Source organism: Leptonychotes weddellii, chromosome 8, assembly GCF_054177405.1.
Source record: "Leptonychotes weddellii isolate Sample4059 chromosome 8, ASM5417740v2, whole genome shotgun sequence".
NCBI lineage: Eukaryota > Metazoa > Chordata > Mammalia > Carnivora > Phocidae > Leptonychotes > Leptonychotes weddellii.
In genome coordinates this window covers 83,803,508-83,819,345 of record NC_138376.1, presented here as the reverse complement: position 1 = coordinate 83,819,345, position 15,838 = coordinate 83,803,508, and the positions used below count along the sequence as shown (strand labels likewise).

Genomic DNA, 15,838 nt, shown 5'->3' with positions numbered 1-15,838 from the left:
GTAAAAGAAGTAAAACACCTGGTGTTCTCACAGGTTTGTAGTCTGATTAGAGAAACAAGACCAACATACTTGAAACAGATTACACCAAACATTTGATTAAGTATAAAATGAGAAGTACAAGCAATAATTGTTGTTGAAGAACCTGTTTTGCATAATTTATTTTGCACATAGTAAAGGCTTGGGTGGTTAGGAAATTTGGGGGAAGTATGTGGGACTAAATAAGTGGAATTTGAACTGACTAGTGAATAAAGGAAAGAATTGTGGGTAGGACAAAAAAGGTATGTTCAGGACAGGAGGCATTTAGGAAACAGACCAGAGAGTAGGATTTGTTTTGTAATCCAGAAAGGTCCTATAAGATCCTAAGAAGGTCATCATGGTCTTTATCTGAGCACCTCCTAACTTCCCTGAGTCTTGGCAGCGAACTGTCTTTGATTCCACGTCTTTTCTTTCCTTATTTCCCTGAGAGTGTCCATAAAACCAACGGTCTCTTCTAGCCTACCATTCAATCTCTGATGTTGTGGCATTGGGAGGATTCAGTGGGGATGGGTACATAACAATGATAACCATCTTTTACCCAGTGCCTTTTGGGTTCCTGTATCAGGACAGGATAGGGTATGCTGCAGTAACAAACATTCTCAAAATTTCAGTGGATTAAAATAACATAATATCTATATTAACAGGAAAACTAGGTATGGGGAAGAGAAAACTCTGAGACCTGGGATGGAGGCAGCATGGAGTAGCAGAGCAAGTATTGGACTAGTGGCCTAGAGGCCTAGCTCTGAGTCAGCCCACCTCCTACTACCTATGTGATGTTGGTATGCCATTTCATCTCTCCAAGCTTGATTTTCGTCAATTATAATATAAAGGAGTTGCTCTAGCTCATCCTTGAGTTCTCTTATTTATTTATTTTTATTTATTTTATTTTTTTAAGCTCTCTTTGAATACAGTGATTCTCTACAAGTATGAAACAAGTAAAATTTAAAGCTAGAAGAGTTTCTGTCTTCTGGATTCTATAACGTGTTTGTTTGTAAGCTCTTTCAGGATGTTTGTTTGTTTGTTTTTCTTTAACATAAGGACCATTCGTCCTTTTTTCTCAGACCATTAAGACATATGGTCAAAATTTTCATCAGCTTAGATCCACTATATTTATTTGCACAATTTGTCCCTTTTACTCTTGTTATTTCCAGTCTGAAGTGAGAAAAGGGGACTGGGCCAGGGTTGGCTGCCACTTTGACAGTTTCACTTCCAACCTCAGGGATTCGCACTCTCATTCATCAGAGAGCTCTGAGTCCAGAGAGTTCCACAGTGGCAAACCCAATAATGATTGACCTCTAAAAAGGTCTGCTTCTTTCAGCAATTCTTCGTGTTCCTGAAAAGGGCCACTTAGTGATAAAGATTGTAGATCTTTCCTTCCATTTAGGTTTGAAGCTTAAGTGCTTTTGGTTCCAGAGTTATCCAGCAAGCTTGCTCTGCCTTGTTTTATACTCTGGCAGCTTCCCACAGATGACAAAGAAACATTTATTGGGATGCTTCTACTTGTCATGCGCTATAACTTACAGTGCATTCAGACTGAAGAATGTTCTATAAATATAGAATCATGAGAGGAATGTCTCAGAACTGGAGTCTTATCTCTAATTGTCAGTAGGATTCACTCAGGCTACCTAATACTATATCACAATCAAAAGGGCCAGAGAGTGGCAATATGGACACTATGAAAGTGACAAAAGAGTTAACAGTGAATGACAATACACTGAAAACTGAGACATACATACACACATACACGCATACATACGTAATTGTGTGCAACTGATGGCTTATATTCAATGGGAGGTGATAGCCTCATCAGGACACTGATGATGCCCTTGAGCCATGTGGTAAATGGTGGGTGGTTTGGCTGGCATCCTGGGCTCCGCTGTGCTCTTTTCCTTCTACCTGCCCTGGGCTGTCCTACTCATGGCAGAGCACCTTATGTCTTGCTTGTTTATGTCCTTTCTTTTTTTTTTTTTTTAAAGATTTTATTTATTTATTTGAGAGAGAGAGAGAATGAGAGACAGAGAGCATGAGAGTCAGAGGGAGAAGCAGACTCCCTGCCGAGCAGGGAGCCCGATGCGGGACTCGATCCCGGGACTCCAGGATCATGACCTGAGCCGAAGGCAGTCGCTTAACCAACTGAGCCACCCAGGCGCCCCTGTTTATGTCCTTTCTCAAAGGAGATTATTCAAGCACCATCCAGAGTCTACCACTGATTTCCAGGGAAGGTCTTGCTCCCCACCTACGTGCTGTGCCACATGACGCTGCTGTTCCACGTGTCAGCCTTTCGCGTGGCTGCAGATTCTGTGATTCAGCTGCTTGGGTGTGGCCTCTGGGATGCATTCTTTCTGCCATGATCCCTCTTCCCCTGCACTTGGTGACTCCAGGTGGCGCATTTTTAATTCTCTTTGGTAATGAAAATCACATCTTGTTTAGACTCTAGAACTAAAACACTTTCCCTGTAAAACGGTTGAGCAGCACTGAGCTTTACCATTGACAGACTTTCTGCGCAACATTGTGCCACAGAGCCTCTCTGAGGCTAAGAGGCTAACGGGGCATCTGCGTGGATGTGACTGGCAGTTTCGGGATCACAGTGAGGGAGCCCATGGGGAGACCTGTGGTTTGGCCTGAGGCTTGAGGACTGAGGTGAGCTGAGAGCCACCAAAGAGGCCTTGGGCACCCCTTATGGACAACCCCGATTTCCAGGTGACCTTGTGGGGAGGTTAGAGATGGCTGTGCAAGGATTGGGGGTGCATTGCCTCTTTCCTCTCATAACCCCCCATTCCCCTCTTCCCTTCTCAATTCCTTTTCCTCCATCCCAGTGGTTTTCCTGTCCTCCGCCCCCCACAACCTCTGCTAATTCTACTTTTCCTTTGGCCTTGGCAGCTACTCAGGATCCAAGGATCCTTGAAATGGGTTTATGGGGGTGCTGCAGACCTTCCATCCTGAGGCTGATGATTCGGGAACTGGTAAATGTTTGGGGGAGATGTTTTCTAACTGGAGCAAGTCCATGAACTCTTAGCAGATTGATGTTGATTCAGATGATGTTAAGCTTCTAGGATTTTGAATTCCAGAAAGTCTGGGTCCCCTATGTGATTTGAATAGGGTGTGCATATATGTGGAAGTGTGCATGCATATGTGTGTATGTGTGTGTGTGAGAGAGAGAGAGAAAGAGAGACAGTGAGTGGAAGAGAGAGAATCCTTAAAAATGTGATTCATGTTGTTTCTAAGTTGCTATTTGCTTTCTTAGGCAAACTTTCTTATATAATCTTACTTTCATAAGACAAATGAAACTCCTTCCTCCTTTCCTGGTTGATGTGATACCACAGTGAGAAACATGATTTGACATTTGAGTTCCTACTATGTATGCAGATGCTGTATAGTTTCGACATCATGGAAACAAATGAGAACCTTTGCATTGCATTGGGTCTATCCAGGAATTTGGCTTCTCTTTCTACTGTCTATGATAAAAACCTAAAATACATTATGTTTTATTCTTTTAGCCATTCCCTTGTGCGTTCCAATCTCATGCAGACTTGAACTATTTTGACATACACAGAAAACGTGGGGAATTTAAAGATGTCAGTTGAAGAACAAAACCCAGCTCAAATTTATTTGGCATTTCTTTCCAACTTACCGGGATAACTTAGAGATTAAGTCTAGAGCTGAGCATCTATTCTTTCTTGTCCTTAATTCCTTCCTAAAAGTTATCAGGGCCTGCTTGAATTATAGTGCATTTTTTCTTGTCAGAGTTGATTTGATTTCTGGTTCCCTTGCCTCCCGGCCTACACTCTGTGTCATGATGCAGAGGTGGCAGATTGATGGGCAAAGGATTCAAAATGCTGCTCTGGATTTGGGTTTCAGCATGGGTGCTGTCTGTTGCCAGAGGCATTTAGCAGGTAGACTTGGAGAGGTGGGACTGGGCCTTCACAGGGAGGGGACCTCATGGTAAGAGGCCCCTGTGGGATGGACTCTGCTTTTCCCACCTTGCCATTCGGACCCTGGCCTACTACTGAGGCCATCACAAGATTAATAGACTCAGCTTTTGTTGTGTTTAGTTTTGAATAATTTGAGTATGATGTGTCTGGATGTGGATTTCTTTGAGTCTGTTTGGAGCTTGCCAAGCTTCTTAAATCTTTAGGTTTATAACTGTTGTCAAATTTGGGCCTCTCTCAGCCATTATATCTTTAAATATATATATATATATATATATATATTTTTTTTTTTTTTCCCCTGCACTGCATTTTTTCTCTTCCTCCTCTGACATTCCAATGACTGGAAGTTAGACTTCTTGATATCGCCTCACAGTTCCCTTAGGCTCTTTTCACTTCTTCTTCTTTTTTTTTTTTTTCCCCCAAATCATTTTTTTCTCTCTCTTGTTCAGATTGGATACTCTCTGTAGATCTCTCTTCAAGTTCACAGACTGTTTCTTGTGTCCTGTCCATTTTGCTGCTGAGTCCATCCGCTGAGATTTTTGTTTGGGTTATTGCATTTTTCAGTTCTAAAATGTCCTTTTGGCTCTTTATATCTCCTGTTTCTTTGCTGAGACTTTCTATTTTTCCGCTGGTTTCAGGATGTACGCTCTTACTACTTGGAGTATTTCTGTAATAGTTGCTTTTAAGTTTTTGTCAAATAATTCCAGCATCTGTGTTATGCCTGCATTGACATCTGCTGATTGTCTTTCCCCCACACCAGTTGGGGTGTTCCTGATTCTCCATGTGCTGAGTAGTTTGGGGTTATATCCTGGACATTTTGTATATTATATTATGAGAGTCTGAGTCATGTTTAAATACTATAGATAAGGTTGATATATTTGTTTTCCCAGACAGTCTGGTTGGATCCAGGCCTCAAATTTCAGCCAACCTTCTGGGGATTGTGATTTCAATATCAGTCCTGTTTTCAAAGCCTTTGCGATGTTTTTTTTTCCAATCTGTCCCACATGCATGCCACCCAGTGTCCAGTCTGGGATCCTGGAAAGGTCTGTCACCTGGGTTCCCAGAGCCTTTGATATGCTAACTGGGGTCAGATCCATGCTCCTACATTTCAGGCGTGAGCCCCGGACTTCATAAACCACTTTATGGGGCTGCTTTCCTTTTCCACGATTTCCTCCGTATTACCCAGTTCTCTGTGGTTTCTGAACCTCTGGCCGGAAAGGTTGGGTTTCGTTACCTCTGCTCTGCCTGTGCTTTGCTACATACTTCTGGTAACTGTGCCTGAGTCTAAGGCCAAGGTGTGGGAGAAAGAGAGAGAAAATACCGGGGACTCACCCCATCCTCTTGGGGTCACAGCCACAGATCGAAGAGTAAGCTTCCCTTTCCTCAGAGTTTTAGGTGCCTCTGGCCCTCTGCTTGGCTTCTACCACTGCAGTGGGATGCTGGGATGCTAGAATGGCAAAAAGGAAGAAAAAAGACAGGAAAAGATGGGGGATTTTCCCCACTCTCTCTGAGCATTAGGAGACCCCTTCCCTGCTGGAGCCCGAATGAGGGGGCTTCTCCTGACGCTTTGGTCTGTGCCAATGCCCACTTCTAGTATGTGGCCGCCTTGAGGAGGGGCCAGGAGAGAGGGCCGCAGAAGAAATAGCAATGGTGACCTCACTGCAGGTTCTGTGAACTTTGAATTCTGGTCTTCTTTTTTTTTTTAAAGATTTTTATTTATTTATTTGAGACAGAGAGAATGAGAGAGAGAGAGCACATGAGAGGGGGGAGGGTCAGAGGGAGAAGCAGACTCCCCGCCGAGCAGGGAGCCCAATGCGGGACTCGATCCCGGGACTCCGGGATCATGACCTGAGCCGAAGGCAGTCGCTTAACCAACTGAACCACCCAGGCGCCCGAATTCTGGTCTTCTTCTTCAGTCTGCCTGCTGGTATTTACTTTTCACATTCCTCAAATCACTGCTCCATACGTTCTGGCCAGGTTTTATTGCTGCATTCAGTATAAGACACAGGGTGGGGGGGTGTGCTTACCCATCTTTATCCAGAACTGAAACTGAGATTCTTTTTTTTTTTTTAAGACTTTATTTATTTATTTGACAGAGAGAGACACAGCGAGAGAGGGAACACAAGCAGGGGGAGTGGGAGAGGGAGAAGCAGGCTTCCCGCCGAGCAGGGAGCCCGATGTGGGGCTCGATCCCAGGACCCTGGGATCATGACCTGAGCCGAAGGCAGGCGCTTAACGACTGAGCCACCCAGGCGCCCCATGAGATTCTTTTTTTAAATGAAATTTTTGCATGGAGTACCTGAATTTTAAATGTCATCACAACATGTGTAACTGACCCCTGCTCTTTTTTTCTTTTTAAACCAGAACGTTAATTGTGTGACAAATCATTGAAATCCTTAAGATGAACTGGATGCTGCCCTCTTGGGCTTAGGTGTTGTTCCTCCAGGGAATCCATGCCCGAGTCTGTGATATACAATTTTTAGCTGCCTCATTCGATTGGTCCCCATGGTGTTTCGTCTTTTCGCCTTGGCACTCCAGTTATACTTTCTCTTGCCCTCAGCAGGATAGCTGCATCTGCCACGGTGGACTTCTGAAGGTGGTAGGCCTTCGAGCCACAGCGGCGGCACAATGTGTGCGTCTTATTGCGACGCTTTCCAAACGAAGACGTCCCCGTGGTCATCTTGTTTCCGTGGCAGACCCCAAAGAGACCCCTGCTCTTTTGGAAGCAGGACTAACCGTGAGAAAAAAGTTCAGGAGCATGCAGAGGGGAAGGTGCGTAAGCTGCCACCCCAGAGACGCACAGAGCCCTGCACACTCACTCAGGCCAAGTCCTAAAAACCATGATTATCTAAGGGCATTACAGAAAGGTAGTGGCTGATGCTCGCATACTCTCAGCTGCGCCTGGACCCAGGTTCTTCCCTGGGCCCTGTTTTGTGCCCCCCCTCCCCCAACCCTACAACTCCCACAACCCCCTTCTCCTTCTAAAAAGGAATAAACAATTTCCTTCAATCTTTGTTTCCTGCCCACTAACAGATGCTCCTAATTAGCACACAATTGCAAAAATAATATATTTTGCTTGTTTTGGGTTTGTTTCTCGGAGAAAGCTTAGACTTCCCCAATATCAGCACATCAGCACATGCTCAGTGGGTTGTTTAGTTTGACTCAAGGACTCACAACTGTGTTCTTTTCCATGGGCACGACTGAAATGCAATCAATGGTTGGCCATCTCTCCCAACCGAAAATTGCTGGTTCTGAAACCTGTCAGGAACTTACTCACTTGTGGGAATGTGCATTTTGGGAGTACTGAAACTTTACAAAAAGATCCCAAGCACTCTACCAGCACGATAAAGAAACTGACTATTTAAATCACTCATCCTATAATTTTATCCTTAAAGAACTGTAGCATCGAAACACAGAGGAATGGACTATTAGGAGCCTTCCTTTGGCTTATTTTATATTTGTATTTTACACAAATATGTTAAAAAATGCTCATGTAACTGATGGTGGTATGGTCCTTGTCTGACAATTTCTATGGGGGCCCCATGAGGTCATTCACGTGTGTGGGGGAAACTGCCTGTGAAGAAGGAAGCTGTTATTCCAGATTTCAAGACAATGAAAGCTTTTGCACCAAGCAGAATCGATGGCTCTCTTTCCGGGTTATGGGTGGGTCTGCTTTTCTTAATAATTTTTTTTTTTTAATGCAGCCAGTTTTGCTTGGGGCTTGTGGTCTTGAATTAAGACATTCCTGTTATGTGCATAAGTGTAGGCTGGTAGGCAAAAAAGTATTTTAAAACATTGCTTTATTTTTTGCACTATCTTCTAATAGTAAAATCTTGGAATTGCACTATCTTCTAATAGTAAAATCTTGGAATTCAGTTTCTTTGGCTTGAAAGAATCATTTTTTTTTTCAAGAAACAAATTTAATGCTGAAATCATAAATTATAAAAATATCTGAAAGCCTCACGGCTATGCTTGTTGTGGTCTTTTTGAGCCAGGTCCATTATCTGTGTGCACTGGCTTGGACTGACTCAGTGATCACTTTTTTTTTTTTTTTTTTTACCCCATGGGGTGCAGAATCTCAGATGTCTGCAAAATAGCCCCAGAACAGCATGAGTTAGCAGTATATATCTTCTGCTGTCCTTAATCTTAGTTTTTGGAATTTTTTTCTCTGCACTCAAAACATACTAGAGGAAGCCAGCTCACTTTTCAATGCACATTGCCTGGAGAAAGTGCCAGAGAAAGCCTTCACAAACAAAGTGGGGGCTGCTTCTTTCCCTCAGAAGTCTGGAACTCTGCCTTCCCTGAGCTGCCTATCCGTGCTGGGGTGGAGGGCTCCTTTGTATGAGTGGCCTGGTGGTTCAAGGGGCAGGACCACGGACTGCAAAGGAGTAGAGGGGCCCTCGTCCCTGCAATGGCTTAAAATGATGCTACTTCTCTGTGGCAGCTCATTGTGTGGCCTCCATTTGACATTTTAGCGCAGGTCTGCTGGGGACAGCCAGACCAGCCCCGAATGATAGTACAAGCACCTGCTTCTGCTGAAGCTGTTCCTTTACCCATCCCGAGAGGAAGCGGGGCTGGCAGACAGGACTGGGAATCCCTGTTTCCACCTCCTGGGAGTGATGGGGATAGCATCATTCTGGCCACATGTAGTTTGGAGCATATAGATAACAGTGTATGCCGGCATTTAGGGAATTATTGGGGGATAAAATCATGATAAATTTTTTTTTAAAAGAAAAACATTTTTGGTTTTGTTTTGTTTTTGGCTTGTTCTATGAAACACCAGCCACTGGTGTTTTAAGGGGCTCAGAGAATTCTGTCGGCGGGATGTTTGGAAGGACAAATATTGATGTGTGCGCTAGAGAATTAAGACAAATGATAATTGAAAGAGATGATAAAAGCTAGTGGTTTCCTTGGGGAAATAATCACGAACTGCTGTCAGACTGATTCCAATAAGAACATTACTTTATGTGAAATGTTTTTTAAACAGCTCAACCAAAGCATTAAGCTGGATTGCTGCTAGGGCATCTCTTCGCTGTATTATACCTCCACCTGAGATCCTCAGCTGCTCGTCACTGTTCCGGCTGCCATGTTGAGCTGCATCATGGTCAACACTCGGTTGGAAATGAGCAATATCAGATTGCAATAGGATCCTGTTTGCGGATCCTGAAGATAATTCTATAGTTTTACCATACTGATTGACCATGCAGATTCACTGTTACTGATCTGTGAAGTTATTTATGTGTGTTTGCTCAGGTTAAGCGGCTCCTGCTGGGTTTAGGGTATCTCTTTAAGGAAACTTTAGGGCTTCTTGCGGTGGAGACTGCTTGCCACAATTTGCATTTGTATGTTTTGGCATTTATGTTGGGGTTATACTTGGGTCCTCCATCTCTTTTTGACCCCATTTACCCTCTAGAGGTATCTGTCAGAGCCCCTACCTAACTGCATTGCATTTATTGGGTTAAAACTGTATTAAATTATCCTGTGTTAAATTGTAACCCAGAGCCTGGCACGAGGCATGAGTGTCCACTGAATGAATGAATGACGCCCTAGTCAAGTCTCATTGCCTCTTTCCAAAGGAAGCGATGCAGGAGACCTTCCATTTGCCTCTCCAGATCCACTTTCCACCCTTCTCTTCCTGTTCTGCACCCCCAGAGGCTGACTAACCATAGCCTCCCTCTTCTCTGCCTTCTTTTGCCTTTGACAGTTAGTGTGGGTATATAATAGGACTGGATGTGCTAGGATTGCTTTGTTCCTTTATTGAATGCCTTCTCCATACAGTGTCCCACTCTGGGTTCCACAAATTCCTCTTCCTCCTCGTTCCTTCAGGCTGAAGGTTTGTGAGGGCTCTCTGGTGCTACCAGCCATGGGTATTGCATTATTCCTTAAGGATTTCCTTAAATCCTGCACACACGTTTATAAATAGTCTTTCTATTAAATTCTTCTCAAATTAGCCCGTGGGAAGGAGCCCACTGTATCCTGCTAGAACTCTGACTGATACTTGCCCAGGCCACCCAGATGACAAAGTTAGTTATAATCTAGATACCCTAATCTGTCTCTCTTGCATTATTTCAAGTAAACACTCTCTTCTAGGCCAGTCTGTCTCCAAATTAGAATCAAATAGATCAGGGGTCAGCAAACTACAGCCGTGTGGGCCAAATCCAGCCTGCAACCTATTTTTGTAAATGGAATTTTATTGGAACACAGCCATGACCATTGGTTTACTCACTGTCTGTGGCTGCTATGAGTGATAGCAGGAGGTGAGGAATTGCAACAGAAACTGTATGGCCTGCAAAGCCTAAACTATTTGCTGTTTCACCCCTTATAGAAAGAGTTTACTGATCCCTGATTTCAAGGAAGACCGTCATGTGTGAACTTTATCATTTTTATCGAGAGGCTCCTGGGCCAGATGCTGGGGGGCACTTGTGAGTGGCCATAGGATGAGGACATGGGGAGTTTTAAACCCCAGGCCTAGACAGGTTTGGCCAAAGAGCACTGTGTTGTGGCAAGGCACTCTCTCATGTGATATGAGAAGAACGTGACCAAACAAAACTGGGAGGTATTTGTATTTAAATGTGCTTATAATGTATGATTTCATAATTAAATAATTTCCTGAGAAGAATTGCTCTCCCTAATGTTTCAGCATCTCCCTGTCAAAGTTACCAGACTGCCCTTTGTGGGAGAGTCCAGGTTTTGTTCATATCTGTGTAGACCTCTGTCTGGCACAGAGTGACTGATCCTCAGTATTGTTTGACCAAATGGTAATCAGCATCTACTTCAGAGAAGGGAAAAGAAGTAGGGGGGTGGTGGTGGACGGTATTACTGGGAAGATATATTAATGTTCTCAGGCTTTCTCTGATTAGAGTCTCTGCTCAGCCTTCACAGAACAAGAACAGCTATAAGAAAAGCCTGTGTACCCAGAAAAGGTGCCCCTCAGGGCAGACTGACTGCTCCACTTGTAGGGTTTGGTGCAAAATGAAAACGTGAGGCCCCTTGTTCCAAAATTATTAAAGAATTTCCAGATAGTGTCAGCGTATCAGTAGAGCATTGAGCCCAGCACAGGCCCCTCTAAGACGACCCAGGTCACACGCCCAGGAGACTGACAGCTGAGAAGAAGGCAGCCCGTGGGAGATCAGCGAGGATTCGTTAAGTCTCGAGAACTGCAGGGCGCTCAGCTACTACAAGGAGGGGCAGACCTGTATTGCTCGGAGTTCTGGAGGCTGGAAGGCCAGGGTCAGGGTGCCAGCAGAATTGGTTTCCAGGAAAGGCCCTCTTCCGGGTTGCTGCCTTCTCGCCATGTCCTTCCATGGGGGAAGGGGCTAGAGAGCTCTGTGGGATCTTTTATGTAACAGCACTAATAGCATTCAGGAGGGCTCTACCCTCATAACCTGAGCACCTCCCGGAGGCCCCCCTGCCTAATACCATCACATTGGTCATTAGGATTTCAACCTTTGAATATGGGGGAGGGGGACACACACACACACATTCAGACCATGGTAATACCTGAGTGAAGGACAATGTGTTTACATGAATGGCCCATTCATCTGTCCCCAGAAACTTCCCTTGCCTTCTTCCTCAACACAGAAGCGGTTTAAGGGCCCAGTCTAAGCACTGTGCCGGAACCCCTATGCCAAGACACCCAGAGTCTTTCCCTATGTCAGACATTCACCCTGCCAGCTGCTGGGGCTTCTCTCCACCCACCCGCTTCCCCACCCCCACACCCTGAGCCCTACTCTCCCAGTTAGAATCACAGCGAGCCTCTGGGAGGTTTCTAAGCGGTGATAACTATGGGTGGGGGACTTGGAAGTCGAGGAAGAACTTCATGACTAGTGCTTCCCTTCAACTGGAGGGATTCCACTTTTGTTTCTTCCAGACCACTGCGATCCCCTAACCCTTCATCCATCCCATCACCCTTGCTACAAAAGGGGGCCTAGCGTTCATTTCTAACTGCTCTGCTTGTGGGAGCTCCTCACGTCCTCTGCTGAAAGGTGGCAGCCCCTTGGGGCATCTGGGCGGCTCATCCGGTTAAGCATCTGACTCTTGATTTCAGCTCAGGTTGTGATCTCCATGTCGTGGGTTCCAGCCCCGCATTCAGCTCCACATTGGGTGTGGAGCCTACTTAAAAAAAAAAAAAAGGTGGCAGCCCCTTGCTAGAAGGCCACCCTTGTCAGCACTGGTGGGGACAGCTTCGGGGTCCTCTCCTGCAGGTGCACAGATCCAGATGCCGGGCACGCTGAGATCTGGAACACCAAGGGGGGCCGCCCCGTCTCCCTGTGCTGGGGAAGGCCCCAGGATTTCAGGCATTATGATGCCTCAACAACAAAACTGGCCCTTAGGGAGGGGCAGAGTTCTGAAGCTCTAGAAGCTTTGGAAACCATAGTAGATAGGGGAGTTTTCCTTCGAATGGGGAGTGGCGCTGTGTCATACAAAGCCACAGTCGGGAGAGCCTGATGGGGTCAAGTGGAGTTTGCTCTGGATCAGAAGTCAGATGTCTGCAGGCCTTTGCAGTCTTTTGCTTATTAAGCCAGTAGCTGGAATTTCTCAGGCCCTGTTTGCTTCCTTGTCGCTGTGGTGACCTTAATGACAGCAGCCCCAGACAGGCCCCCCACTGCTGTGCTCAGACATGTTCGTTCTGCAAGCAGCTAAAGCAGAGGTGCAGCCCCACTGATAGTCTGTGTCCCTGTCACCCCCACCGCGAGCACCTCCACCCTTTACGCATGGACCTGTTTTCTGTCTTTTGCAGGGTCCCCGGTGGCATATAGATCTCCAGCCATGGGCAGGTCCTGCTCAGTCCCTGGATGAAGAAGTCTTGAGGTTCCTGAGATACATCAGCACCCCCCAGGTTGTATTCCAGGCGCAAGTGGGTTTGGAAACCCTGCGAAAGATGCTGAGCAGCCCCCTTTAAAAAAGGGTTTGGTCAGTGAGGGGGTGGGGAGGTTCTCAGGGACTCCTGGTAGGGACTTGGTAAGGACAGAGTTCCTGAGGCCTTGCTGCTTAAATTTATCCACTTACTTAGAGGCAGATAAGGTGCCTCCCATTTGCTTCAGTATCTTCTGCCTTCCAGGGGTATTGTCATCTTGAAATGTTTTAATGATTCATCCCGACGTGTTTTAAAGACCCACTTTAGCAAATTGCTTTGGAAAGCCATTTGAAGCTACAGATTCATGCCCGTGAGTAGGCAGTCAAGTGTGTCACAAAACAAAACCATCATCTGGAGGTTCAAGTTCCATTTTGTATTTGGAGGAATCTGCCTTTTCACTCTTCCCCCACAGATGCTTGGCAGACCGAGACCCGCTAGGCCAGAGAGCCGAGGAGATGTTGCAGGCAGTCTGAGAAGCTACCGAATCCAAAGGCACTCAGTTCTTATTGCACTGAAAATCATGATGGAGCATTGGCGTTTATTAGTCACTTAACACACTGTGACAGCTCCCGCCTAGGCTGAGTCTGTGCCCCCAGCAAGGAAAGGGACTGTCCACTAAGCAGAATCTATGGCTCTTGACATGCCAGTCAGGAGATTCCATCCTCAAGTAGCCTGATCCTGGGGACAGAGAGACATTAGAGAAGATCAAAGCCCAAGGGAAACTTTGCCCTGAACTGAGAGGTGTTAGGAAATTAGGAACTCACACTGCCTAGAAGGTACGTAGGCCCACTGGGAAGGTGCCCTGGGGGGCTGGTGTGGCACTGGAGGTCCCAGGCTCTTTTGATGTCCCTTCAGCCCACTGGTTCTGGGCATCCCACTTCTCCTCCAACACCTTCCTGGCAGCAGAGCCCATTTTTCATCTGTGGAGAGAATATGTTTCTAGATCTTTGGAAGGCTAGTTTAGGGGTAAAAGAAAGTCCCATTTTTCATATGATGCAGTCAGACAATTGGATCTTAATATCTGTCACCTAGACATGGAAATAAAAGCTTGTTGAGTTAATCATGAGTTATGTAGGATGATAAATTGATCCCTGTGCTTTACATAATTGCATCTTATTTTGCTGCTGCAAATTAATTTGGTGGACTTTGATAGACTTAATTAAAATGCTGAAATTTTAATTTTATGGTTTGGTTTTTACATGAAGGACCTCTTGACTGCGACTTTAAGAAGCCCTTAAGACACCAGAGAAAAATGCAAGGTGTTAGCTTTATGAATTTGAGAACTGTGGGCTCCACCCCCCAAAATAAATTGACCAAGTAAAAGTCTCCAAATTCCATTTTATATGTATTTCAGGTTAATGTTCTGTAACTTATAAAAGGCATATTTACTTAGAAGAAGCTCATGAGGCATGAAAGGGATATTTCAAGCCCCTCTTGGATTTTTCCCATGAGTTATACGTTGAGAGGAGAAAAATTTTGAGGAGAAAAGAAAAGCATCCTACAATGTAGCCTGATATGACCCTGGGCAATTTATTTTGCTTCTCTAGCTCTTACTGCTCTGATCTTGAAAAGGAAGAGAGTTATTAAATTATTTCTTAGGTTTCTCCCAGTTCTGTGAGCTTATACTTTGCCGAGAGTAGTATAGGATCGTTACTGACTAAGTATTTTTGAGCACCTACTTCGTGCCAGGAGCTGTGCCAGGCCCTGGGAATACAGTCTCTGCCTTCAAGCAGCTAAGAAACTAGTTGGGAAGGTAGATAAATGGACATATTATTCAGCTGGATGAGTGTGACAATAAAGATCTGGTTGTTGAAGCTCACTAGAAGGATTTTCATCCTCCAGAAAAACTGAGATAAAGTTCTAGATCTCACGGTGGTTTTGTAATCAGGGGTCGTTTTGCCCAGATGAGGTCCTATGTTTTCTGTACTTCTAAGTCACTGGGAAGCCAGCGGGTGGGAGCTCATCAGAGATGACACTAACTGATTCTTAATCAGAATCTTTTGCTAAACAGTGTTCCCTCCCCCTCTCTATGCAATGCAGAGGTTTTTGGGTTTTTTGTTGTTGTTGTTTTGTTTTTTTGGCTGTTTTGGGGGCTTAGCCTTCATTTAGAACTCATCTTGACAATGAAAGCCTACAAAATTGGAAGTATATTAGAGTCACTATTCCCTAAAATTTCCACAGTTAGCAGTAGTGAGTCATAATGGGCCAGGGAGGAAAAAACCCTCTGAAGGTACTAAAGCAAATTCCACCCCCATCCTCTTATGCTGCTATTTAAAATTAAAAAAAAAAAAAAAAAAGATCTCCCTCAAATCTGCGTTCAAGCTTGCACAGTAAGGCCCAGCATTTGATGTGTGCATCACCGATGTATTCATTCCTCAAGTCAGCAGGCATTTGTTAAACACCTGTTCGGTGGCCGGCACTGACTAGGGCGGACAAGCTGAATCCAATACCAACACATACTGGCAGACAGCTGGGATGCAAAAGTTGTGCGCTCCCTAACAGGGGCGGGGGGAACGGATGGGTGGGGGAGTTTCCCCAGACCAGGGGAGCTTGGAAACAGAAGCACGGGGCAGGGGACAGTGCGGCATTAGACCTCAATGGGGTGGCACCCCTGGACTTGTACATTGTGGTGGCCCTGATGACATGAGACACTGAGGTCCTGAAGTTTTAAGGAAACCCCAGAGGATGGGATGTTTGGTAGAGTGTGCACAACATCAAGCTCAGTTTAATTAGGTATTGTTTTCTAATGTCAAAGACCAGAATTACATCTCTGAGTTCCAGAGTCGATGATATGCTGTCTGCTGCTAACAAGAAATGGTTAAATCATAAACACAGTGCTCTGTTCTAAGGGAAGGCTCCAGATCCAGCTTTTTATGGCCGCCCCCAAACCATATGCCTCTAGGAAGCAGGCCTTGCAGCACAAAATTAAGCAACAGTTTCTGTTTTAAAAAAGAAAAAATAGATTTTAAAACATTATCTGTCTCTCCATCCATCCATCTATCCATCCATCCATCCA

The 15,838-nt window shown here is 45.1% G+C and overlaps 1 protein-coding gene and 1 pseudogene across 5 annotated transcripts in view; one reads left to right on the top strand and one right to left on the bottom strand.

Moving 5' to 3' along the window:
• Nucleotides 1-15,838, top strand: part of METTL24 (methyltransferase like 24) — a 153,805-nt gene that overhangs the window by 22,234 nt on the left and 115,733 nt on the right. For all 5 annotated transcript variants that reach the window (XM_081828800.1, XM_081828799.1, XM_081828801.1 and 2 more), the window contains exon 2: nt 12,706-12,804. In XM_081828800.1, coding sequence (XP_081684926.1) covers nt 12,706-12,804 — 99 coding nt within the window. The remainder of the gene's footprint in view (nt 1-12,705; nt 12,805-15,838) is intronic.
• On the bottom strand, nt 6,347-6,707 carry LOC102736532 (large ribosomal subunit protein eL37-like; annotated as a pseudogene).